A 27,762-nucleotide genomic window follows, 5' to 3' on the forward strand; every position below is an offset into this window, starting at 1 on the left:
TAAAATATGTGAACATATTGTTAGTACATCTGGAATGGGAAATCCTGGTTTATGTGTCCACAAAACCATGACTGGTAAAACACACCAGAAATTATGTTAGAACTTTTCCAATATTGCTTTTCCCTAAGCATTTGTAAATATTAGTGCTGCTAACCTCCTATCCTAAGTTAGGAATGCCTGTTGTTCCTATACAATTCCTTCCTGTGTGGTCCTATTCAACCTTACCCTTCCTAGCTTTCAAAAGGGAAGCTGCAACCTTGCCTTCTCTCAGGCTAAGCAACAGTTAGAAATTATCTAGGAATTGATGAAACTGCACACCCAGCTTTGTTCGTAGTGGGACTTTAGGAAATCAAAATATAATGGTCTGAAGAATTATTTATACATTGTAAATATTTCTTATGAGGAATATGTTTTCAGAAAAGAAGCAAGGTCTAGTGCTCAGAGCAGATAACAGAAATAAAAGCAAGCAGGCTCTATTTCTAGCACTGTGACCTTGGGCAAGCCATTTAACCTCTCTGTGCAGCTGTTTATGCATCACTAATATGGATAGAATTACCTACCTCACAAAGGTGTTATGAGGGCTAAAGGGATGATGTCAGATGCTCTTGATCCATGCATTGTCAGTCTGGATGCTGTTTTTTCAATAGGATCATACTAACCCAAATAATCAGGAAGCACTGCCATGATACCTTTCTTCCTTTACTCTTGGGAATACAGTTCTCCATGCGAATGTGAAGTTCTCCTGTGCTCTCTGCTTTGCAAGTACTGTGGTTTTGGTCAGTGCATCAGAATCTGGTTAGCAATCTGACAAATGGCAAGAGACTGATGAGGGATTAGTGTTCCTCTCTTCATTGCTTATGGCAACTTGGAACTAAGCCAGTCACGTAGACTTTGAGCAATGGATGGCAAGACAGTAGGGCCAAACAGAGGGAGACAGTAAGATTTCTGTTTTTCACAGATTCTCCCTGAGGCCTTTTTATTTTACAGGATAGCTTAACAATTCAGTTGCAGTTGAAGGAAATCTGTTAGTTTGCATTAATTTTGTAATGTTCTGCATCAGTAGTTGGGGTTTTATCAGGTATTGAATGCAGACCTGTCATCTCAATCTTTCTTAAATAGGAGAAATCAATCATTTACTAGAATGGGAAGCATCGCCTGGGTGTAAATCAGTGCTGGGAGGCTACATGCACTCTGTGTGGAATGCTCCTCACTGCTCACGACTGCTGCTTTCTGTCTACCTGTCTGTGTCTGTCGTTCCCTCCTGCCTAAGGCTTCACTTGCTAGCCTTCTCCTCTAGCTGTTGGTGGGTCATTTGCTTGCTGGATTCAAATGGCAGTCTGTCTGTATGTGATCTGGGTTGCATTAGAAAATCCAGGAGCTGGAAGCCACGCTGTATAATGCCCTGCAGCAGGATCCAGGAAGGTGGGCAAGCGAGTCGCTGACCGAAGCCCAGAGGGAGGATTTGCGAGCTGCAGTGGAGAAGGTGCGGCGGCAGATCCTGAGGCAGAGCCGTGAGTTTGACAGCCAGATCTTGCACGAGCGAATGGAGCTGCTGCAGCAGGCACAGCAGGTAATCCTGGTTCTCTCTCCTCCCCCTTGTTGGTGTTACCTCTGTGGTTGCCACCACTGCCCATACAACAGCATTGCTTCACCCTCACCTTGTTGAGTTACGCTTAGTCTATTTGTATTGCTCCTGTGTCAAGGAGATGAGGACCTGGTTGCGCTGGGCATGGAACACAAAATGAGTCACTGTCTCCCTACAAGGTCCTGTTGCACCATCTGTTTCATGTGTGTACAACCACACAGTCTTCCACAGGACTCCAAGGGGAGCTTGTTGCAAGTTTAAGGCCTAAATTAGAAAAAGACAAACGGAACATGGTAAGATTGTGGAAGAGTATGAAAAGAGGAAAGGCAGAAGCAGTAGTTACAGGAGTCCAGGGTTTTATTCCTCCCGCCCCCCTTTATTTCTTTTAACTAGTTGTGAAATCTTTTAAATAAGAAAAAAGACTAACACCCTCCCGGAAAACCCCAGAAAGTCTTTTAAAAGGCTATGCACAAGCCTTCATGCCTTTAAATTAGTTCGGAAAAGCCTTGTATGTCTAAATCACTTTCTTAAGGACAAATATTGACAACCTCAATTAAAGCAAGGTCCTGGCCTATGGAAGAGTGGCAATGATTTACTGTTGGTAGGATTGCTAGTTTTTCTGTGCAATATTCATGGAAAAAGAGAGTTGCATTTCTCAGGGTGTTAATTATTCCAGCCAGAATAATTGTTCCTAAGGATTTTGGTTCCTCTTTACAGTAACCTCTGGAAGTTACAGCCACGTGTCTTAGATATTGAGGACTGCTCTGCAGTTGCTCTGGCTACTTTCTGTGCAAATCTGGAATCACATATTGTGAATGCCAAACTGTGCTATGCAGGTGTGTTCAGGATGTTGTTATTTCAGATACTGGTTGTGGGGCAAGAATTGCATTTAGTTTAGTTCAAGCCTCTCTCTGTTCAGGTTGGCTTTGTAGGTGCATATAGACCACAACTGATGTAATGTACCGACCAGGCACTGTTGTGATCATCCCTTGCCTTCCTGCAGTGATGAGAATCATAGAATCATAGAATGGCTTGAGTTGTAAGGGACCTTAAAGATCATCTGTGAGTGGGATGTGCCACTCATAGATGATCTTTAGTGCCATGCCACAGGCAAGGACACCTTCCACTAGACCGGGTTGCTCAGAGCCCCGTCCAACCTGGCCTTGAATACTGCCAGGGATGGGGCAGCCACAGCTTCTCTGGGCAACCTGTGCCAGTGCCTCACCACCCTCACAGTAAGGAATTTCTTCCTTATATATAACCTAAAACTACCCTCTTTCAGTTTAAAGCCTCTTTCAGTTTAAAGTGCTGTCACTACACACCCTTGTAAAAAGTCTCTCTCCGGCTTTTTTTATCTGCTTACGGTGCCAGTGTTAGAGTTGAGCTCTGACTTCATAGAAGTCTCCTTTCTCTTACTCCTTCACTGTGTTCCCTTGGTTTGGAACATGTAACATTGAGATCAGGAGGTGAATTTTTTAATGGGTGTCAGACCAACAATGGTGAAGAGAAAGCTGGAGAAGGTAGGCACCAGCTGTCACTAAAAATATCAGAGGGAGACAGTAGAGTAAATATATGCAATTTGTTAAATAAGGACAGAGCCAGAAGTTATTAGCTTAATGTTATTAGTGTAGCTGAAAATTAGTGAGAATAGGTTTTTGTTGCTAGTCATTTAGGCAGTCCAATTTGCTAGCCGGACTGTTGGTGTTTTATTCAGAACTTTTCGGTTGTGTAAGTATTTATCAATGACATTTAACGGGTGTGAATGATGATGTGTGTTGAGTCATGCCTGTACACCTAAAGGATAAACATTTTCAGTTTTTTACATCAGACTAGATATACTTTGGTCCTTTGCTTCCTCCACATGTGTAGTTTGATGTTGTTTGAAGGACCACTACTGGCTAGGACCTTTTTGTGACCCTTGTTGGAGCGTATTTTGGGGGGACACCTGGGCAGAGGCTCTAAGTTAGACTCATATAATATTGGCACATAGGGAGGAAAACTAGGCGTAGATTTTTAGACTGAAAAAGTTGTTTGTGAGGACCCAAATCCATACTATGCTCATATCAGGAGTGTAATCTGGATCGTGTTCTGTTTGGTCCCATGGACTGCTCACTATCAGTCGGAGCACTTTAGATGCACATCTGGAGGACATCTTCAGTTTGAGTCCAGTTCATATATTCACAGATTGTTCCACATCATAAGGTTAAATATGATGAGTGTGGAAGAAAACTTCGCTCCTGCTCTAAACAAAAATGCTGCTATGAACATAGCCTCGTTAGCCTTGGATGTTTATGTACCTGTCTCCAAATCCATTTTATAGCATATCATTAAAGCTTCATATTGTGCCCATCTCATTAGACATGCCAATGTTACAGCCCTGCAGGACACATTAAACAGAATTCTATGGTTTAATAAGGAGCTAAGCATTTTAATCATCTATTTTTAATCCCCTATAGTAGACTAAAAAAAACCGAACCCAAAGGCAAAAATGCTAGTTAATTTGCCTGGGAGGTGGGAGACTGCGTTTGAAATCCTTTGCTCAGTTTCTTCTCAGTTGTTATTTCTCGAAGGTTGTATTTGTGGGTTCTTATGGGACCAGTGGTCAACACTGATAACCTAATAGTTGTAGGCAAATGTCTACAGCTTAAAAACAAGTGAACAGAAAACCCTAGCATGGATCAGTAGCATCACAGGGCTAAATCTCATAGGATTTAGTTCATCCACACTGGTTGATGACAAAAGCTGAATGCTACACAAACGAAACCATACTTGTGTTGGCAGAATCCTAAATTATGGATGAAGCTGCTCTAAGTATCCATAGATGCTGTATTAAATGAATGCCCTCTTTTCCGTATACATTAATGGCCACCAGAGGTTTTGCTGACATTGTAACATTAGCAAACAGCCATTACACTTTATTATGGCAAAACTGTAATCTAGACCTGATCGTATCTGTACAATCTGCAATGCCTTTACAGTTAGCACTACTCTTCTTACTCTGCTGTAGTGGAGGTTGCAGCGAATGATATGACAGCATGATGGACCTGCAAGATTTAATAGAGAATGTCCTTGTTGCAAACACTCTTAAAATTCCCATGAAGCAGAAACCACATATTAAAGACTCCAAATTCTTTGAAATTCTTAAAGTTTGGTCACTCTTTGGTCATTTCCAGAAGGTCTAGTTTTTTGCTTCCATTACCTTCTGGTCTGCCTGATATAAGGGCTCCAAAAGAAGAACTCTGCTTATCCTGGCAGGCTGGCTACGCCTTTCTCTGAGTCACAGTTTGTGTGTCAGACATATAGAGTGCAGGTCCAAGAAGATCTGATTATGGAGAAGGAGTTCTCTCCTTCTGCGTGTAAGTGATCCTTGACCATACTGCAGGATGCAGATTGGCAAGACGTGATGAACACTACAGGTAGGTCTGCAGGGTTTCATTATTGTTGAACTGCTTCATGCAGGGACTTTGAGGATTTAGCTTGGGAGATGCTGTTTTTCCAAAGCTGGTGGAATGTACTGTCTGAAACGGACAGAGATGTGCATAAGAGAGTGGGCAAATTGTTGTTCAAATGTGAGTCTGTACTGCTTTATGTGTGCTTCTTTGCCTGGATATAAAGCCTTAGTTCTTAACCACTGGGTATTGACTTTGTTCTAGTGAAATATACCTACTTCAGGATGTTAGGCCCTGTTTTACATTGATCTGTCTGTTCATCTTGGCAATGTATAGCCCTACATTATTATTGTTCATTAAACTAATATAATGGAACCTAAAAACAGAACTACCGATGTATACCCATTGTGTACTAAGGAAAACAGGCCTCTGTGGAGCCAAATTAGGCAGGCTGTGATTAGGCCTACTTGCTAAGACATGCACACTTTTATTAAACCCAGAGTGCAACATGCAGCTGTGGGGCACAGATCCTCAGCTGAAGCTTAGTGACAGTACTCCCTTTAAGCTGGAGAAGGTGCTTTGCCTTACACCATCCTCTCTATTAGAGGAGGCAAAATATGCTAATTAAAAATCTGTCATGAGCAGCTTGTGATATTTGCTTCTAGCCATAGGGTATGTGCAGTTCAACTGCCATTCTTGCATAAATTGCCATCAAAAATGTCTCGCTGTGCTACACACTGTTATTATAAGCCTTTGTAAATCAGTGTCTGATTTATTTTTAGTGGGACTTCATTTAAAAGTAACATTCATGCTTTAGTCAGTGCCGTAGCATGACTTTTGCGAATTTTAGAAAATATGAAGATCATTACTAGCAGGTACTGTTAAGGAGGGTAATTTTATATATATTGTATGTATATATAACAAACTAAGCCATTTCTAGAGAGAAAAAAAATGTGTTGGTGTAGCTTTAAAAACCATCTCTGAGAAAAAATATTTTAAATGAAGCAATACAGCATGTTTCTGAAGTAGTGATATCAACTCCTCAATTAAGCAAAGCAAAAAAAAACCCAAACCAACCCCCGACCCCCCAAAAAAACCCCCAAATCAGAACCCAAACCTAAAACAAAAAAGACCAATGGCCCCACCAAAAAACCAACACAAAAAATCCACACAGTATCCTGGTTAGATTGCCTTAAAAATATATCATGATTGTGTTATCTACTAAAATCAGTAACTATTTAAAGGTCAAATTATACTTTATATAAACCCAATTGATTTGACTGTAGCTGCTTCTGCAGTAAGAAACTGTGGAAAGCCATCAGAACCAGGCTTTAAATTAGGATAGACTAACTCAAATTGCATTGCTGGCAGTATTCAAATGTGAATAAAATTTATAATAGCAGTAGACCTTATTCTGATTTCAATTGAAGTTATTTTAAACAGAAAGAAAAGTTGGAAAATCCTTGAAGGACAGCAGATTGACACACACTCATTTCCAAAAAAGGCTGCTCCCAGTCAGAAAGGATGTGAGAGACAGATTTTATTAAAGTAATCCAATAATTACTCAGAGCAGTATTAACTTGCATAAAATTGTAAGAAAAAGGAAATAGAAAAGATCATTTAGTTTATTGTGTCATCAAAAATTGTGAAACTTTTTTTTCCTCTGAGTTGCACTATGGTACTGTACTAAGCTGGCGTTGTTTTAGTCTGATGAGTTAGGATATTCCTGGGTGAAGCTGTTCTATAGAGTAAAACAATCACTTCAGTTCTAGACCTGAATATAATGTATCTATGGTTGCTGAAAGCAATCAAAAATGTATTCAGTTGCTGAAGGCAACCAAACTCCAACTCTGAAGAGTCGGAATATAGCTGCAAATATTTTAATTATATTTTCTTTAAACTATAGGACTTACTCTTATGACCAGGTTGGACTATTGATCGGTAATAAAAGCAGAAATTGCCACTTTACTGGCACGTTTTACTGGAAGGCAACATAGGACAATCCTTTAGGACAGAACAGGTATAACTTAAAACTGACCTCTTTATGTCACTGCCACGAGGAAGGATTCACTTAAAATGCAATGCCTCAGGCACATTTTTTCATGGACACCAAGGATAATTCAGAAGCAGCGATGCCTTTTCTTCATCCTGAAATGTCGAAATATAACTATAGCTCAAAATCAAGAAACACCAAACTAGTTTATTTCACTAAGCTTCTTCATTCCCATTTTTTTCCTTCCTGACCTGAAAAGCCAAGTTCTTACCACTTAAAGGTCAAACAAGGCTATAGTAGATGATATACCTCCGTGAGTTCTCCCTGTTTTATAGCTAGGACACCTTTTTAACGCTGGGAGAGTAGTTTGTTTAACCACTTTTGGGTTTGTTCAACCTTAATCCGTAGGGTTGAATGTCACTATATCTGTAAGATCATATTGGATCAGCCATTTAGATGCATATTTGTGTGTTGGTTTTTTGTTATTGTTTTTTGTTTGGTTGTTTTTTTTTCCCCTGGAAACCTTCTTTTAAAGAAATTAATTCAGTAATACTGTAATTGCCAGTGTGAAGTGGGAACCAGAAGTTTGCCATTTGATATACCACAGATGTTCAGGTAAAGCTTGGATAAATCCAGCAGTTGTTCTGATCCCCATTACTGTGTAATCAGTTATGGTTGATAGACCATCTATTTTTCATCCAAGGAGAATTATTAAGGTTTAATGTTTGACTGGGAAGGCTCTTGAGGAAAGGAGAGGGAGGATGCTGTGCTTAGTGTGCCTCATTGATTGGCATGAGGAGGTGGTGTCTTAAATTTGTCACATTGCCTTGTGTCAGAGAGAACAAATTAAAGACAACACCTCCACTGGCATGTTACCTTGTGCCAGAGAGGCTGGCTTGGTCAAGACCTCACAGCTTTGTCACACAATTTAGAAAGCAGGTAGAAGTATTACTGCTAAGGTTAGTTACACAATAATAATTGGGGAAAGTCTCAGATCATTTTACATCCAAATCTATATAGGTATGATCTGTTTTAATGTCTTTATTTTAAATCTGAAGTGTTAAAGTGCTAGCAAAGTTCATTTCCAGCTGTTTGCATACAACTATATATGAAAAAGAATACATAGGGCAACCAGTGATTTTATTTTTTTTTTAAATTATTAATGTTTGGTGTTAAGAATTGTTCCATGCTTTGCTCTTCAACATAGAATAGATTACTGTTGATAATGCATTTTTTTATATTCATGAATTGCTCTTAAAGGCATATGATATCGTAGTTGCCTGTCACCTGTATACATCAAGCACATCATGACTAGGTTAATCATAGTTGACCTGGAGTATCGATTTACCATGCAGGAGAGAATATTGAGTTTTTCAAGGCATCATTGCTGCTCTAATGACAATGTCACAACACACTTCTGGAATTGCTCACAGACGACATGCATAGCAGATGCGACTTAATTTTAGTCATTTCCATATATTCATCTTACAGTGTTTCCTTATGTATGCTTTCTGTACATTTAGGCTTCAGATCAAACCATGCCTGCTTTGCTAACTGCCTTAGTGATGCTACTTGTCTGAATAAGTGATTATAGCAGGACTGGTGTAATAGTACCTACAAAATATCTGAAAAGTCTGCTCCCTTTGCCCTAAACAAGGTACGATTGAGGTTGTACTCAAGAGCAGCTGTGTGCGTTAAAGTAATATTAGAATCAAGGAAACTCTTATCTGAAGTTTGAATGCTGAAATGCTTAGATCTGAAATCCTGAATACCCTGTGATTCTTTAGGAAAAACCAATAGGAGCTGAGGAAAGGCAAATCTAAAGAAGAAAGTGTTGTGAAGTTTGTTACAGAAGTGAAGATTAAATGTGTCTTCATATGCACAGTTCATACATATGTCATAAGTATTTATATGGAAATTTGATATTTAAATATCAGAATATAAAATAATCTAAATTTAATGCTAAATAAATGGACATAATGCTCTTTAATTTTTTCCTAATTATGAGTCTAGGCTGTCAAGGAGTCAATTTTAAAATGCTGAATGTGTTTTGTCTTCTGAGTTTACACAGACTGAGAATTCTGGGTAGATATATCTAATGTGCTTTAATTATTGTTTTTCCCCAATGAAAAACAATAGGACTGTTGATATTCTTCTGTTAGATATCAATGTATGATGTAGTTTTACTGTAGCATAAATTAAAAGACTTGTAGTGGTAAAAAGAAATCAAGCTTACTGGTAAATATTAATACTAGTTATTTTAAGCTAAATGCATTTATAAAATTCACTGTTTTACTAATAAGACCTATGTGATTGAATACATATGCTGAAAAATGCATCAGTGCACCTGCCAAAATATTCATTCTCCTCAGGAAGGCAAATAAATAAACTACAAATGCATAATAAAGATTAACAAGAACAGTTCTACTTCAGTAACTATTAATTGGATTGTCATGGTTGAGACCAGGAACACAGAAAGGAGTGAAATTTTTACCTGCTATGTAAAGAAAGACCTTGGTAAGAATCAGAGAGGTACAATAGATCCTAAATGATCTATTAGTATCATATTCAACTGGCTGATATTTATGTTAAGTTTTCATTCATAAAGTAAAACAAGATGGCAAAAAAAAAAAAAAATAGCTTAAGCTAATGCTGTTACAGTGTGCTTGTTTGTTTCTTTATGACCATTATGCAAAATCACATTCAAGGAATTTGTGACTAAAGGGAACATTTAGATTCCTGAATCCACACCCCCACAGTAGCAGATCCAACAGCGTGAGTAGATGTATGTGGCAGTTACCTATGAGAGTTGTATTGTAAACACGGTTGAGGTTTTAAACAGCTGTTAAAATGCATTAGATTTAAAAAAAAAAATGATCAAGAAAATAGTATATTTTCACTAAGGGATTTTATCTATCACGTTAGTGATTTGAATAATAGCTAAAGGCAAGTCAGTTTATATTCATCTTTGTTTAAATTTATACAGGTAACATAGTTATGCTGTTCACATTATTAAAGATCTTACCTGCAGATTGAAAATACAGGTCATATCTGATATAGTCCATCCATGGTGCCTATCCTGTGAGTGTACATCAACCTGAATCATTCCAACATTTCAGAGCTGAGGCTCTAAGCAGCTTAGCAAATCCGTCTTTGTCTGCTTTGTGCTAAAATTATCAAATTGTTTTCTTGGATTTGCTGGTGAACGTAAATCCAATAAGAGAGTGTCACAAGAACTATTAAGGTGATTTCTAAACCTCCTGATTAGTACATCTTTGTGTTTTCACAACTATAGTAGCATGGCAAGGAACATATTTTGCAACCAGATAAATGGATGTTTTTGATGTTGCTGTCAGTAAAACAGTATGTTTGTTAAGATGGGCTCTTACACACTTATCTAGGAAACAAGAACGTCAGTTCTGCAGCTTGACACCTACATGGAGGATAACGTGGTCACTGTTGTCTGGAAGATGAAATGTGTCACCGAAGTCCCTTTCCTGGTAGCATTTTCCCCATTTGGCAAATCTCCTTGAGGATTTGAAGCAATCCAAGATGTCTCAGGACTGTGAATAACTGGCTAATGCAATGAGTGAATTGAAGAAGATGTAGAAAAAGAATGAGAGACATATGAGGAGAACTGGAGAAGAAGGCTTGGATGAAGTCCACTTTGTCTAGCCTGCATCACTGTCCAATAAACAGAAAATACTGAAATTCTCAGAATCTGTGTTTGCTACTAAAAAGGTAGCTGGGAGATTGGGTCAAAAACTCAGAATGTGTGTAAGGGAACATGTAATTGTAGAGAGAGATTGGAATTTGAGGTATCACAAAAGAAAAAATAAAACAAATGAGGAAGTATGTACATTTTGGTTGCTTGGTGGAAGAAATTTGGACCTAGCATCTTAGAGTAGTAGAGCACTTCATTACATCTTACAGCAATTCTTTTTTCTTTATAATGCTGAAATTCCTCCCACAACAAACTCTCAAAATGATGACAAATCATTACTGGGCTGATTTATTGCCTCCAGCAGAAAAATTATAGCTCTGAGGCTGCAGTCCAGAGCTCACTGAGCTCAGCAGAAGGATTTCCATTTATTTCTGCACTCCTCTACAATGGGCACTATATTCATGGAGATGGTATTTAATGTAGATGGATTGCTATTATAGCACAAGTTGGGCACACGTACTTCATGTGGACTGTGTGCAAATGCAATTAACTTTTTTTTTTTTAATACAACAGTATTTTTGCTTCGATTAGCCATTCAATAATGTTAAGCAATGGAAGTGTAGAGCTATTGTTTCTACTATCAGGTTCATTATTTGTATTTCTTTGCTCCATAATGCAAATTGAGTTTTCTAAGCCTGTGTGACTGGAATTTCTCTGTTAGTGAAAGTAGAGTAATAGTTCCAGGCACATGTCCATTGTCATGCTGCTTGCATTTCACCTAAGCCTTGATTCCCCAGACGTCAGAGAGATGTGGCTTACAACCCTGAGATTGCAGTATAGCCATAAGAGCCAGACCATGCTAAAAATTACAGACATTTCCCTTTTGAAATCAGTACCTGGCTACTTCTCCATGGCAATGCATTAATATCATTCTGTTGGACCTGACCTCTGATTTGAATGGTCTGTGAGGAACCCATTGCCTTTAATTCGATTTTAAAAGCATTATCCCCCTCTTTTGCACCCTTTTACAAGGGAGTCATAACAATAATGAATTTACATCTAGGGTTATCTAGCATTTTGCTGTGTTTGGATGTATTTGGAAAACAAAAATCATTAGGCAAATTATCCAGCTGTCGGGAAAACTGAGCTGTAGGTGCAGAGACACCTGAATTGATCCTGCATAGGCCAGCTAAGACAGCATACTACTATAAAGCAATGCTTCATGCACAGTGAGAGACTCCCCTTGTGGAGGAAGATCAGAACTGCTGGGAGGAATGTGTAGTCCCGTCTTGGTGTTTCAGCCGTCTGCTACTAAAGAAAGGAAGAATTTTTTTTATTTCCCTACCAGTACTGGAAGATACACACTAAAGGCATTTGCCATCCAAGTTTACCAAAGAGAAGTAATTGTTTAAGTCAGTAATTTTATTGTTTCCCAGAAAGATTAACTTCCCATCATGAGGCGAAAGGAAACAAGAAGGAATCTTTTGCACGCTAGTTATCTTCTGCTGAGAAAAATATTTAACTGCCGCTTTTGGGCAATGTGACAGCCCTCTAAGTGCTGGAGATTGAACAGGAGAGGTGGTATATGATCACTGCAGTCAGTGAACATATAATTTATACAATTGAAAATGACTGATGTTAAACTTCCCTTTTACAGTTCTGTTAGGTAAATGAATGTAACACATAGTGCCATGTTATGGGTTCTTCAGCAGACTTTCAGTCATATACCTGTCTTCACACTATAGACTTCCAAAGGAAATGTATGCTTTAGCTGCCTGAACTTTCTGAGTATTCTCTCCCTTACCTAATTGTTAGCATTTTTAGGCTGTCCATCAGGGTTATAGCTGTACCACCTGTCTTTGTATATATAATATATATGTAATTGCTAGTAAGAAAAATTGTATAGTGGAACTTAAAAGTCTGTTCAAATCAAAGCTAGGTAATAAGTAAGGCATATGTTGTACATCTTTAGCATCTTTGTTCTGTAGTTGTCTGGAAATGCAAATGGATTTCAGAGCTGAGCTTCACTCCCGACAGAGTCGAAGCTGCTGTGCCAGCTGTAGCTTGGTCAGCAGAGCCATCTGCTGTCAACTCTACAGCAGTATAGCCCTCCTGGGCCCTGCTACTTTCTGGTTGTTTGTAAGCACTTACTCGGAAGTGGCAGCAAATCCATTGCTAGTGGAAGAATGATTTATCAAGTAGTTGCCTGCCATACTGAAATGGATGCTCATCGAACCCTGTTTCCCCAACACTGGAGAGCTCCGTGCAGTTGAAGGTAGTAACAGGGAGTATTCACAAATCTACCCATCAATCATCCAGAAGTTTCGTGAGGTTTTATTTGTTATTGCAACAAAATCACTAACAAATTAGTATTCATGGTTTTGGCAGGTTGGTTTGGAATGCGGGCGAGGTGGACAGTGTTAAGAATCCATGTCAGTAATGTTTTGCTCTTCTCTTTCATAGTTCCAGTCTCATTGCACTATTTTTGCTTCACTGTGGCTCTTTGTTTGCCTACAGTAATTCCTTTGTGTGGCCTCATGATTTGACAACACAGTGTTATTCTCATGAATCCTGTCAGTCCTGAAAAGGTGCACCCATGTGACTGAGGGGCAGCTATCAACCATAGGAACACAGGAACTGCTAGAATGCAGCAGAACACTGCTCCATTTTGTCCCTAATCCTCACTCTGCCTGTGACCAATGCTAGGGGGTTTAAAGGAAACAAATACTGTGCTGGCTTTAGGTTATCTATCCATATCTCCTACCCCTCCCTTTTTAAAAACAAAATTAGCAAAAGAGCAGCATTTGTGGCTTTCTCCTCAACTGAGAGTTCTCAGTGTTTTGAGAGCAAGATATAGCAGATTTTGTTGCTTCCTCACACAGTTTTTATGCAGTTAAAAATGTGCTGGATTTACCCTGCAAGGTTCCTGTAAGCCATGTCAAGGATAGAGCTCAATCTTTTACAGCACAACTGTTATGGCGTTAGATGACATAGTAAGAAAAGCTTGACATACTGGTTGTCAATTTGTGCCCCAAAACATGAAAGGTGGTAGAATTTCTTGATAACAATGAAATAGTTCTGCATGATTTGTTGTCACAGTTATGCTTTTGCAAACATAAACAAATTGGAATTCACTGGAAGCATCTAATCAAGTGTTGAAAACCTGAGAGTGAGTCCACAGCTTCTTGACTGCTAATTCTTGCAAACAAAAGGAACAGTAGATAAAGATGTAAATACTTAAACTGAATCTCAAGCAATCCCACCTTTGGTCTGAATTAGCATGTGTAATTTTTTTGTAATTTCCTTCTCAGTAGGTTATTATAACCTTTGGCTGAGGAACATTTCTCATGGTTTCTAGAAGATACTTTTTTTGTTAAAGCCAGGATTGTTGCATGTAGCTTACATGTATTTTTTCAAGTCATATTTTTGAAATTACCTTTGTATGATCAAGATGATCATAGGATCACAGAATGATCGGGTTGGAAAGGACGTTAAGACCATCTAGTTCCAACCTCCTGCCATGGGCAGGGACGCCTCACACTAGACCATGTCGCCCAAGGCTCTGTCCAACCTAACCTTGAACACTGCCAGGGATGGAGCATTCACAACTTCCTTGGGCAGCCTATTCCAGTGCCTCACCACAATGCTGTAAACGCAGATAGGTAAAATGGGGGAAAATAATTCTTTTTCTGTTAAATACCATATGTGGGTGTAAATCTGCTTTTTTTCCTGCCAATATATTGCATACATATGTGCAATATATATATTAAAATATATATATTTTAAGGCAATCTCTGTAGTTAAATGAAAATAAATTAGTTAAATCAGATTTTTCAGGATATATAAATAGCTGAGCTAGGCTGGTAACCTTCCGGTGCTGACCCTATACAATCAGAGGGTGTTGAAGTGAATAGCTATGACCACTTCATCTTCCTGGATAATCCTTCCTACAATATTCCAGAGGAAAGTAAGTAAACAACTAGAAGTAAACAACTCCAAGTTTTGATACCTGATGGAAAATTCCAGCAGTTGTGTTTTAGAACAAATTCTGACCTGTCTAGGTTTGAACTCTTAATGTCTGTAGTAAAGCTGGTTACAAAGCCTTGCTTATTTGCAGCTTAAGTCTTCTGTCATTGTGATTTCTACTCATATAAGGGGAATAGTAGCTGTTTAAACACTGGTCACCTGTCTTCAACATATTATCCTTAGGTGGCAAGTCTGGAACAGGTCTACATATACATATGTATATGTGTAAATATCTGCCCTACTGACTTGTATCCACCCTGTATATATATCCACCTTACTGACATAAATCTAGTTGTTTTGAGGATTTTCTGTAGATTTTTCACTGGTAAGAAATCCAACCCTATGTGTGTTCCCTTTCAATTGCTAGGTTATCTTTGTATTTATACTGATTATTACAAAAATGTATATTTCTTCATCTTACAACTGTTCACTATCTTTCATCCCACAAAGTTTAGCAATTATAATGGTTTATGGGTGGGAATTTGAAAACAGAAGCCCTGGCCTTTTGGGGTTTTTTTAGAACTATTCTGAATAGCCGGAGAGAATAGCTGAACAGCAGTAATCTTGTGAAAAGATTAAAAATTCATAAGGGAGTAATAATATCTCAAATTTTACTTAATTAACATAATTCCCAAATCTGAAAAAATGCTGTCTTATCCTAATTAAGATGTTCTTTTGTAAAAGAATTTTTGCTGTAAACCCTGAGTTGAGAAAGCCACCAGATGTTTAGAGACTTTTTTATTTTCCTTTTTTCTGGAGCTGAGTTCTCAGCAGGTATTGAAAAAGTATTTCACATGATAAATCTTGCAGGTGAAAATGGAATTTAAAAGTATTACTTCTCTCCACTTATCTCACCATGGCCAGATTTTATCACAGAGCATAGCAGGATCCCCAGACAATTGTAGTCTGTCACTCAGATCTGAGATGTGGTTGTAAGTAGAAATCAGCACAACTGAAATGAGTGGGAGAGAAACAGGAGTGTAACCTGATGGACCAGAGATCCCAGAGGTGATTACATCGGCCTGCTTCTCACCCCATGGCTTTTTACTGTGACTGTAATATTCTGGTACATACAGTATTGAATATGATCACTTGAGAGAGAGATTTGGTTTGAGCAGGGAGTAGATGAAGTATGAATCAATTCAAATGTAATAGAGAAAAAGTGAAATTAATACAACTGTCCTCGGGGCATTTGTTACTGCCAGGAAAGCTGTGTGCACTGGTGTCGCATGAGGGTAATCTGCTTTGTGCTCTTGTATTATCTGGAGAATAACCTTGCAGAATGATACAGTGAAGGTTTTGATCGACTTTTCGTGACTACATGATATTCAAACCAGTCATTTAAGCAAAATCTTTTGTTTTAAAACATCAGCAAAAATAACAAAGCTATTGCTTGTGACCTGTCTGCAGTATTTGTATGGGGGGTAGTATGCCCTAGGCCAAGTGAACTGCAGGGTTTGATGTACCCCATCTTTGGGGTATCTGCAGTTTAGATTTGCAATTTTCACACCAAATTCTGTGGTTGTCAAAAACAATACAGTCATTGGATCAGTTGCTGCCTTGCTGCAGCTTTCCTGGGCTACCATGAGCATTTCCCGCTATTTGAGGTCTTTGAATTGAATGCAGATAATCAACTGTCAACATCAGTTGATCGCACAGGCTTATGAGTAATGATTGGGTGTTATTTTGAAAGAGATACTATTGTTCAAATCAATTTGGGAGCAAAAAAATAATTCAGGAGTGGTGCAGCAGCTGCTACTGTAATTTTATTGACCTATGCATAGAAATTAGACTAGATGATGATTTTTGTTTCAAAGTTCAGGAACTATTAATAACCTTATCCACCAGGCAGACGTCAGGTAGTTAATACCAGAAAAAGTTGTTAGTACAAAGTTGCTCCTTGATTCCCAGCGGCTCTTAGTAGGAGATTCAAGGTTTCTGCCTATTTAAAAAAAATAATTTATGAACCTATTTTAACTGTAACAAGTACAATATACTAACAGTGTAATAAATGCATCTTCTTCATGGAGAAGCCCAATAAAAAAAAATAAAATAAAAAGAGCATAATTTGTAGAAAGGAAACAAGGGACAGAAATAAGATAGGATACATGGACCTAGCAACAGTCGTGGTTCTGGAGAAACTGGAACTGAACAAGGAAAATCCTTAAAAATACAGAGGGCTATGCTGAAGGAGACATTTCCTCTGACTCTGGTGGGAGGTGGCCCTGGTAAAAGAATGTGACTGAACCTCTGGACGATGTCTTGGTGATGAACTGAAAATCATATAGCATAATCATATTGTATAGTGTAACTATGCCAGAATCATAGTTATATTTTATAAGAAAGGAAAATAGAGAATCAAAATGAAATGTAATAGTAGAATCTGCTGACTGTCTAGGTAAGTAGAAAAACTTCTGGCATTTGCAGGGAAAGTAATGATGTACTTCTAAGAATTTTGGTGCTAATTGGTATTGTCTGTGTGTATGTATTAAAATTATGGTTAATGACTGGTGATGAGTAGACTTCCTGGTGGTAAACATGATCTGAATGTGCAGCTTGTTTAAAATGCCTTGGTTTCATGGAACCATGGAGCAATCCTGCCATGGACCTGTTTAATATAACTGTAAAGAAAGCATTACATCAATAATGGTCATTTGCTCTCTCGATTTTTAATCTATATCTTATCTTTTTGATTCATATACTTTTCAAATTAGATATAATAATGTCTATTTTACTTTTTCTGTTCCAGCGAATTCGAGAACTGGAAGATAAAATAGAACTTCAGAAGAGGCAACTCAAAGAAATTGAGGAAAAGGTAAATAAATGCCTGGGCAATGCCAATGGATTTTCTTTTCCATACTAATTTACTCTTTTCTATTGCATTGACATTAATAGCACTTAACCTAATATCATGAAATCTGTTTTAAAAGAAGATGAATTTTGAGTTCGAGTCATTGCTGCATGAAATGAAGCTCTGTCCCTAATCTGCTCAAATTAGTTGTCACTTGGGTTTTCTATCAAGTACAGAAAAGTACCAAGGGGTCTGAAAAGACACTAGACTAGAAGGGGGAGGATTTGCTATGGTTTAGATCAGATACAACACAAAGATTTGTCCCTGTTTTAACAGAATCATAGAATGGTTAGGGTTGAAAAAGGACCTTAAGATCACGAAGTTCCAACCCCTCTGCCCTGGGCAGAGACACTTCTCACTAGACCAGTTTGCTCAGGGCCCTGTCCAACCTGACCTTGAACGCTTGTCCTGTTCTGATAACATTGCTTTGCAAAACTTGCAAGTACTGAAAACTAAAACAAAGTTAATGAGGTGCATGTGATGAACACTACAAACAAAAAATATTTCTTGCTTTAAGATAGAAAGGAATTCCAAATTAATACCCTGTATCCAGGGTATATTATTATATTTCTCCTCTTTTGAAGAAGCTTTGATTGAGGCTTAAGACAGCAAATGTATTTGTGTCACTGTGGTCCCGAGCAAGAGGTGGCATGAAGTTCCTGGACTGTGGGCTCAAGTGATTCCCAGGTCTGTGGAGTTTAGGCTGTTCTGCAGGGCATGGGCTCACAATGGGGCTTTCTCTAAGCCCTAGCAAAATGGTTTAGTTGTTGCTTTTTCTAAACCATTGCCTAGATCCCAAGTTGAGTCACATCATCTCAGGTTCATTTTCTCAGGTACACATTAACTTGCTGCTGGGCTACATGCAGAAGTTACTGGAGTTTTCAGTCTCTTCTTTTTTGGGACGATGTGTGTGTAGGAATCAGAATGGTGTAAAAGGGCAAATAGAAGACTTTTGGAGTACTCTGAATGGAAGCTGGAAGAGGTCAGTGGGGTTTGCAGAACTGAGAGAGGCTTTGGGCAAAAGCTTGCTGGATGTGGGAAGGTTTCTTCCCTGCCCTTCCCTAATCTCAGCATTCCTTCATCTGCTCTCAGGATGCAGCAGTCCTCCCTGTGTCACCCTCTGGGGATATTGCACTTCTAGCAGCTACTCCAGTTCTCTCAGCAGCTTTCTTGGCCCCTTCTGCTCCCGTAGTAGCTGTCTCTCCTCTGCTGTACCTTGTCCTGCACTTTTTGAGCTGTGATATCCAGCTGGGTTTGTGGAAGAGCCAGGAGAAGAGCTGTGAGAAGCTGGGCTGTCTGCTGCTGTTGCTAATTGACACTTTACATCACCCCTGCCTAGTCCCCAGCTGGAGCTAGTCTGCCTGCATCTGTTGGGAAGACAGTGACCCTGGTTTCCACTAGCAGAGAAACATAGCCAGTATGCACCCCCTAAAGGGCTCTTTTGCTGCTTTTGCCCTCTTCTGCCCCAAACCACTTCTATGCCCGAAGCTGTTCCTGCCTAACAGCTAGTGATGTCTAAGATGCTACAGTTAACTCCTCAAAGCAGAGAAACCTTGAGGGATAGGTGATAGCTCTACACGTTAATTATTGCAAATATTAGTTTTTATCCACCTATTCTAAAACATCAAAATCTCTAGATGTTGCTTTTGCCAAAAGGTAAGCTTTTAATGCATTGCCATTAGAGTTTACAGAGTAAGTAGTGGATTAGACAGACTGCTAATTTTGAAAATGGAAGTTAACATTGTCTGTGCTGGTTCATCAGTTGAATGGATGGAGAAAAGTATTGGAAAAGAAACAGCTTAATCACATGCTTAGCGGAAAGCTGGTAATGAGTTAAAATGATTAACGTTCTGTTTGCCTTAATGTTACATTAGCAGGAGACGTCAAAAAAGCTTCATCATTTTCTATTAACCTTAAGCTCCTGGATGGATGGAGAGCTTCCTTCTATGTGTATTACATTTGATACTTTTTCCTTGGGATTAAATCCCACTCCGAATTTGATTGCCTGAAGGAAGATTGTGTTGCTAGAGAATTAATGAATGATATACTTCTTCATTGTTCTTCTGAAGGTTTAATATGTCAGTAGGTGCAGACTGGCACCTACATGCTGCTGACACTGAGCACAATAATTTCTTGTGGAGAGAAGTCTTATGCTTTTGAAGGAATGGCAGCATTTATAGCTCAGCCTCAGTGCTGGTTATAGCTAAGGGCAATGCACTACTCAGAGTTACTGTGTCATGAGTATGGCTTTTTGTTTTCCTTTAGGAATGGGTTCTATTTTTAAGTTTAATATAAAAATCAGTGAAATCAGAACATAAGGATGACTATTTTTACCCTTTAGATACTTCAGCGGTCAGCCCTGCTTCTAGAAGGCTTTACAAAAGAATAATGTAAAATCTCAGTTTTATTCTATTAGTTGATACATGAGGAACAAGTGCTGTTTAAACACATCATGCTTTCTCATAACTGATTCTCTGCCATATAAGTTGCATTTAATTTGTTCTCTTAGCTTGGTAAGTCTTGTTTCAGGAAAGCTTTCAGGTGTGTAATTACAAGTACTTGCTTAATTGAGTTACAAAGCCAAACCTACTAATTCTGAAGTTACATAATCAACAAATGCTACCATTTGTAAATCTGCCTTCAAATACTGAATTTTGTACCCCGTTACCCATTTTTAGAGTAAGATTGGTATACTGTGTCTCTCTTTTAGATCAACTCAATTAATATAGATGTAGGACTAACTGCTGTAATGTCACTGGATTTCATATTACATATCTTACATCTTTCTTTCTTTTCTTTTTTCCTCATTTTCTTTTGATCTTATGTTATAGTTTTTGTTCCTTTTTTTGTTTTTTTCACTAGCATTCATTCTGTGGCCTTGATGACACAACTAAGCCAAGACGTGTGGTTGGTATTCTTTATATTTCTTTGTACTCAATGTTTAACTCTTAGATTTTGTCATGTTTTGAGAATTGTCTTCATAAGACCCTGAAACTAAGGGGGAGGATATACTGTGTTTGTACAGAGAGGAATAGTCACCTATAAAATCCAACTTGGATGCCTTCAATTACCTTTCTAGACTTCTGCAGAAAGTCACTGGTTTTCAATGAGAAATGATTTTTCATTCTAAGATACTGACTGCCCTAACTGCAGTGGGTGCTCTTCAGTTCTGCAGAGCAGGTACATTTTTTCTAAAAATTCAGATATTGCTGTAGAATTCTGCCTTCTGTCATGCCAGATGGAGAGTTTTGATTTTCAGATGCCCTATAAGCATCACCGCGAATGCAAAATGGGTTCATTTCACTTCCTCAAGATCCTTGAAGACATGACATAGCTTAGGATATAATAACCTGATTTCCCTTTTATGAGGCAATGTGAAGGTTGCAATGTGATTGACTCTCCATGCGCCCATGCATCATGGAGAAGCAAGGGTAAGAAACTTCCATATACCTCCCTTCAGACACTACCCTCTTTCCTGGAGCAATGCAAGCTCCACACTGCCTTTCAGTAAGGATCATAACTCAACAACCTAACTGCTAGAGGATTAAGCTATGGTTTAAACCTATTCAATATTTACGCAGTGTTTCTGTTGTTGCTGTTTGTTGTTTTGTTTTGTTTGTTTGTTTGTTTAAAACTGAAAATACACAATATTTTTACCTTTTCAATTTTTCAAAGTGTTTTTTTCCTTTGGAATCTCTGTGAATTGTGTTCATGAAATCTCTTTATAGTAGGAAATGTGGTTAATCGATTCCTTTGAAACTGCAATCAAGCACTGTATGATAAGAAACACGATGACAATAGTTATCCAAAAAAGCTGTTCTGTTTACCTTACCTTAAGCTTGAAATGGTATTTTCTGCTGCCCAGATTACAAGTACTTTTGAGAAATCAGACCTGTATTATCGTGGTCTCTTTTGGGTTTTTTTTCAGATCCCAGTACATTCATTTATCATCTTTCTGTTGATAGTCTTGGGAACTGGTTCTGGTCTTTCATTACTAGTGTTGCTGCAAATGTATGCAATATAATGTTGGTAGATGCAGATGGGTGGGATGTAATCCGAGGGTATTAATAATTTGTTACATGTGCTTTTGGTTCTTTTGGTTGCTAGATGGGTGTTGAATATTCCTTGAAATTGAGCAATATTTTTAACATCATTTTGAGCATTCCTTTTGAAATTTTCTTCATTTTTTCAAAAATTGAGCCTATGCTTATAGAGATGCATTTGAAGGCAGGAGAAGCCTTGTGGTACCGTATTCACCTTACCTCAGTCTGAACTGGATTTTCTGTTCTGTGGAGATTGGAAAGGACAAATGCAACTTTGAAAGAGTAATGTTAAAGGAAGTCACCAAACCGTTGCCTTTGGAGTTTCATCCAGTTTTTTTACTCCAGTCCCACTTAGAGGTTCTAACATCTGGATGAACATTTTTTATTTTAAATACTGTAAAAAGTATATTGGCCAAGTTTAGAGACACTTTATAAACATTCTATAAACCTACTGAGAACACCAGCATTTTTAAAATCCTCTTTAAAATAGTTAGAAATACTATGAGTTCAAGGCTTAGGCCTGATCTATAGGCTTCTCTGCTGATATAGCTGGTAGTATTATGGGTCCCCTTTGGTGAGGAAAAAAAAGAATAAAAATAAAATTTACAAGTGTAGTTAGTCTCCAGAAAATATGTTGTACTGATATAAGCTGCTATTCTTCCTGTTTACAGCAACTATTTAAGCAGTTAAATTCAAGGTTCGTGACAAGAATTTTGAGGGAATACCACAGTGGTAATGGCTGTGTAGCCACGTAGCTGCTCAACTCTCACGTTTCTAGGAGTGCATATCATATTGCGGTGCTAATGTGGAGGGTAATTTCCTTTAATTCACCTTGCCAGAGGTGAATATGTCTCTGATTAATGTGTCACAGCAAAGCCTATTTTAAGAGACTTAACTCTAGTTGGACTCTTGAACAGTGTTCATTACTTCAAGGCAAACCAAGTGATTTACTGATAGTAATTTTGGTTCTTGTTATTTTGAAGCTAATAGAAAACTTTTAGAAAGAGATTGTGGTGTCTGTAAATTTAGGGCTGGATACCAATACTTATTTCTAAGTTAATATTTTCTATCTAAAGTTCATCAGACTTTTTCTTTTCTTTGTACATTTTGTTTTCTGGTTTTTGTTTTGTTTTGCATACAGGCTACTAAAAGAACCTATGGAGTGAAGAGCTGAGTCCACGTGCAAAACTACAGAAAATATTTATTGAGCAGCTTTAAATTGGTGCATTTTTTTTCATAAAACAGTTTGCATAATACTAGAAGCTGCAAAATATTTGAATTTAGAATTAGAGATTTTTTTTAAAGATATAGCTTCAAGTTGGAATGATTTGATAATCCAATAAGGACCAGCACACCATAAACACTGGAAAAAAATCTAAACAGAATTTACACTCTCACACCAATCAAACACTGGAAAAAATACAAGTGCAATTACTGGCTGCTGTGTGAACTGTTATCTACCAAATGGTTTTCTTACAGTACTGAGATTTTTGTCTCCAAACTGCATGCTTTCAACAAACGTGGTTTGCATTTCACCCAGGAAACACAGAATCTCCTTTTTAATATCTATATAAAAAAGCTAAGTGTTTGACAATAAGTTCTCTATAGTAAATAGCTGACAGGGGAAAAAACTGTTCAAAGACGGAAACAAATAGAGATTTACAACCCTGCAGTGGTAAAATTCATATTAAATTCATAAACTGGAAATCAACAGATGGAGAAGGATGGGTCTTGGAGAAAGTCAAGATGGAAGATTGAAGTAAGGAAACTTTGAAGTGGGTAAGAACTGAGTGGGAGAAATGATTTTTTGAATGTTTCTTGAAAATTAAGGCAATAACTTTTAAAGATAGCACTGGGAGAATGGAAGATCCTGATGTGGCCTGAGAGATTAGGAAGAATGCATGATGCACTGTGCTCAGCTATCTCTTCAAGAATAAAGAGGGGCTTGAAGAAATGGGTGTGTAGACAAATGTGATGAGCAGAGACAAGGTTGGAAATTAATATTTGGAAATCATGGCATTGTCTCAGGTGAAATAAATGTTGATATTAGCTACCACGAAGCAAAAATGGCACAACCTCAACCAGCAAAGGTAGTGGATAAACAAAGATACTGACCACCTGAACTGCAGGAAAATCTGGGCGAAGCACAGATTGAAAAAATAAAAGTTGAAAAGAGTTGTTTAAGATGGAGAATGGTTGGAAGATTCAAAAAGTTTAGGCTTATCTTTCAAAGAGGGGTAAAGCAAATCGTTATTTCAGAGCTGGAAAGGCAAGATGAAGAAATAGATAATTTTAATTATTTCTGGAATGTTAAGACAAGATGAAAATATTAAGAGCACAATATTACAAGATAACTTTCTCCTCCCTCACATTTTCTTGAAAATCATCTAAGTGTTAAAAGGGCTACACAGAAAGCTACAGAGAAACAATTCTGCTCCCATGGACACATAGAACTCCAGCATGAACGTGGAGTAGAATAAGATGGTTATGATAATACATCACATAAAGTAGAAATTATGATTGAAAAAAATAACAAAGCAAAGAACAATCAAGGCAGCATAAAGAAAGCCAAGGAAAAGATTTGTCACAGCAACTGAATATCTTACTCTTGAAGCTGCAGGAATCAGCCTCAAAAGAAGCTGGTTTTCTCAGATAATTCTTAGATGTACTCTTCACAAAGAATCACCAGTCAAGATCATTCACCTGCAGAAGGAGTTGAGGCACTCCACAAGATTAATTCAGTCAGATGCAGCAAACAGTGGCTTGTGTGAGAGTCTGAGTAACCGTTTCCTGGTACAAAGCACAATTTAAATTGGAAACAAGGAGCATGCAGAAGTTTGGAAAGTCAATCCCTAAAGGAATGTGTTGCCCACAATGTTTTGTTCAAAGGAACAAACATTTACAGAATGTGTTTTCAAATAGAGATTTTTCATGTTTTAGTTAAAGCATTTAGCAGTGTGATGACAGAATGGAAAAAATGAGGTCCTCATTTCAAAAGGAAGAGTTTGGGCATTACTCTGAGGAGAAGGACCATGACAGGAGATAAACAGAGCTTGAGATAACCAAACCAGGTGCTGACGAAAGAACAGAAGTGTGATTCACTTGGCATAGAAATGCTCTTTTCTTCTCATGGACATAATGGACATAAGTTTGCTCATCACTGCTTTGGAAATGAAACTATAAGCACAAACATGAGATGGTCAGAGCATGTGGCTGCAGTGGTAAGCGCACTGTGGAGCCAGGAGATGGTCTTGTTACAAAGCAGAAAAGGTATGTGCAGTTTAGTTTGCCTTTTTTTTTTTTTTTTGTGTGTTACATTGTGATCTACATGTGACAGTTTTCTCAAAGAAACTGGCTGATTTGAGTGCCATTTTCCATCACGTTCATGATGTTTTTATTCTGTGCTAAGCTAGGAGGATTTCTAGTTTTAGAAAACGGTGTCTATCATTCCAGTCTTACTATCCATTGCATATTGGTATTTGTTATAGAGCTGGAAACAAGTACAATGTGTTAACTGACTAGATTTGATCCATGCAAGATGCTGGGCCTTTCAGTGACACAGTTCTTAAATCATCTGTCGCAGCTGTATAAGTGAAGAAGGAAACAATAAGTTCCTCATTTCTGGTGTCAGTCATAACAGCTTTCCCGGCTTTATGCTAGAATACTCAGTAGTTTTCTGGATGAGGCATCAGAAGCATAGATCCTAATAGATCATGAGGTTTGAGATCAACTTCAGAAATTAGCTTTCAATATACCAGAGAATAAAAGTGCACTTATAAGCAAGATCATGTACTAGAAATATGTAAGTAAAAATCAATGTAATGGTTTTAAATGTTAGTTTTTTTCCTGCCTGGTCCATCCTCATTGCTTTTATCAGGCTACTTTCTGCCAAATATACAGCTAATTTATTTCTTACATCTTGAGTTGGATATTAGGCTGTGGCACAATAGAAAATGACATTAATTCAGCTGCCACTGTAAACCGTTAATGGGGAGAGTAACATTGTCCACTATTATTATATATTCCTTTTGCAGTGGTGTTCAGGGATGCTCATAGTCATGGAGCATGATGTCTATTCACTTTACAAATAATAAATACAAAGTATTAGTGTCTCAAGGAGCTCAAAAACAAAGATGCTTTTCCATTTGGGAGAGGCCAGGGGAGAGCCATGATTAGGTTTGCAGGTCTCAGAAATGCATTGTCTCTGAGAAGGGGCTGGGCTTGGTAAGCCTAGAGATCACAAAGTGGCTTGATCTTTGTTGTCGGTGTGGGTTTATGTGTTGTTTGTCCTTCCATACTTGTAGCTTTCAAGTATTATGGCTTCTCAAGGGACTGAGGAGCAGCTGGAGCTTTTGACTCTTGGTCCTTGTGCAGAAAAAAAAGAAAATAAACCAAACCAAAATAGTAACTGCTTCATTTCCTGGAGAATAGGTCCAAACTCAGTGGTTGAATTACAATTACAGATAAAATTCCAAATCAATACAATTATAGCAAAAGCAAAGGCATTTTACAGATACCAGTTATAGGACAATACTTGCTTAAGAGAGTTTCTGTAAATGAAGGTGAACTGCAGGCTGAAGAACTTGTAGAGCTATTGCTAAAAGAGGCAAAGGAAAAGAACCAAACTTAGCTTGTCTTCTCAACGTCAAGTTAAAAATTCCTTTTTAGGCATGGTTTCATAACTTATCAGAGTTGAAGGAGAATTTTAAGTAAAATACTGAATGTAGAATGCCAGAATACCAGTTAAGTACAATGAATGTTTCACTGAAATAGCTGTAGATTGACTTTTGCATCGGAAATATTATTTTTTAATCTTCTGTCTTGAAACAATAAAAATATCAGATATTTATACAAAATAAGTGTGGGGGGAGAGGGGGGTGTAAATTGTGTGATAAACATTCTCAATTTTATTAACTCCTATACTTAGTAGAAAATTATCCTCTTTTCAAAACTTTTATGCCTAATTCCTTAATTAATTAGTCTAATTGAATTTTTTATGGGGATCTCATTTCGTGAACTGCAACACCTTCCACACATGCTGAATTACTCTGGGGCTAATGAAATGAGACTCTTTCATAAATAATAAATGTGTTCAGAATTGAGAAGGACTGTTCATTTGATCATCAGAGGCTTAGACTCTTTTATTCCTTGCTTAGATGGCAGTACATTGAGAACTTAATAATTTGGGATTTTTTCATCCCATGGATCCTTCATCAGAGAGAGAACAAGAATTTTGTTACTGTATTAAAATGCCTAGTAATGAAGGATTCGATATCCTGAATTTCAATGTTAAAATTGATACTTCCTGGATTTTCCAGGAGTTAGAAGATGCAAGCATACCTGATGAACAAGTACACGGTGCTGGAGAAGAGAATTTGGACCTCAGAATAAAAGAACTGGAAAAGTCAGAGCAAAAACTGAGAGGTGTTCTAGAGCACTACGTGGAGTCAGATTCTGTCCTAAGAAATAGGTAAATAAAAGGGTTCTTTTTGTATTCGAACTTAATGTGATGTGCAAATGTGCTCTTCCCTTTGCCGCATGTACTGGCTGTCAAATGACACATGCAAAACCAGCAAAAAGAAAGGCTTAATGGTGTTTTAGGGTGCTTGGTAAGATGCATGTGTAAGTAAGTGTTTTGTGTAGCTGGTAGAATAGAAATGCAATAGTTGAGTTTTTAATAATGTAACTCAGATTTACAGCATGATGTTAAATCCTATTGTAAATAACCAGACAGATTTCTCAGGATGTTTCATTCTTAAATATTCATAAGATAAAAATTCTGCTTGAATATTATATTCCTTTCCTTAAAATTAAGAGTTAATTTAGAATTTTGTGTTGCAAAAAAAATTTCTTGTTTCAGAAAGCTTCATCTAGTTTAGTATGTTAATGTTAATCAACACAGTAGCTAAAGGTGCCATTAAACATTAATTATGTAGTTGACTAGAATAATAAGATCAAGGTTTGGCTGATCAGCAACTGCACTGTTCTAAAGGAAACCTAGTTAAAAGTACAGAAAATATAAAGGGCATTCAAAATAATTATTTGTTTAGTTTCTTAATTGCTTTGATTCATCAAGGGATTTGGCCAGAAATATTTTAATAATGGGCTTTTTATCAAAATAATAATCTTTTTTGAAATGGAAGCTTTCATAGGAATAGGCCTATTTTAGCAAAGATTTGGGAGGGAAATATGGGAAAAAATTTATTTAAAG

The 27,762-nt window shown here is 37.7% G+C and overlaps 2 protein-coding genes across 24 annotated transcripts in view; both read left to right on the forward strand.

Annotated features, from left to right (window-relative positions):
* The window catches only part of JAKMIP1 (janus kinase and microtubule interacting protein 1), a 138,615-nt gene extending 114,936 nt beyond the window's left edge, over positions 1–23,679 (forward strand). For 7 of the 11 annotated variants that reach the window (XM_030491400.1, XM_030491409.1, XM_030491399.1 and 4 more), the window contains 4 exons: positions 1,367–1,570; positions 17,407–17,472; positions 20,371–20,415; positions 22,693–23,679. In XM_030491400.1, the coding sequence (XP_030347260.1) occupies positions 1,367–1,570; positions 17,407–17,472; positions 20,371–20,415; positions 22,693–22,725 (348 nt within the window). In that variant the 3' untranslated portion in view covers positions 22,726–23,679. Of the gene's footprint in view, positions 1–1,366; positions 1,571–4,293; positions 4,394–17,406; positions 17,473–20,339; positions 20,416–22,692 lie in introns of those variants that run through there. The other 4 variants (XM_030491401.1, XM_030491402.1, XM_030491404.1 and 1 more) reach the window with 4 other exon arrangements.
* The window catches only part of C7H4orf50 (chromosome 7 C4orf50 homolog), an 83,176-nt gene continuing 78,673 nt past the window's right edge, over positions 23,260–27,762 (forward strand). For 12 of the 13 annotated variants that reach the window (XM_030491398.1, XM_030491389.1, XM_030491387.1 and 9 more), the window contains exons 1-2: positions 24,112–24,821; positions 26,870–27,021. The gene's annotated coding sequence lies outside the window, so the exon portion shown is untranslated. Of the gene's footprint in view, positions 23,331–24,111; positions 24,822–26,869; positions 27,022–27,762 lie in introns of those variants that run through there. The other variant, XM_030491390.1, reaches the window with a different exon arrangement.

This window comes from Strigops habroptila, chromosome 7, assembly GCF_004027225.2.
Source record: "Strigops habroptila isolate Jane chromosome 7, bStrHab1.2.pri, whole genome shotgun sequence".
Classification (NCBI taxonomy): domain Eukaryota; kingdom Metazoa; phylum Chordata; class Aves; order Psittaciformes; family Psittacidae; genus Strigops; species Strigops habroptila.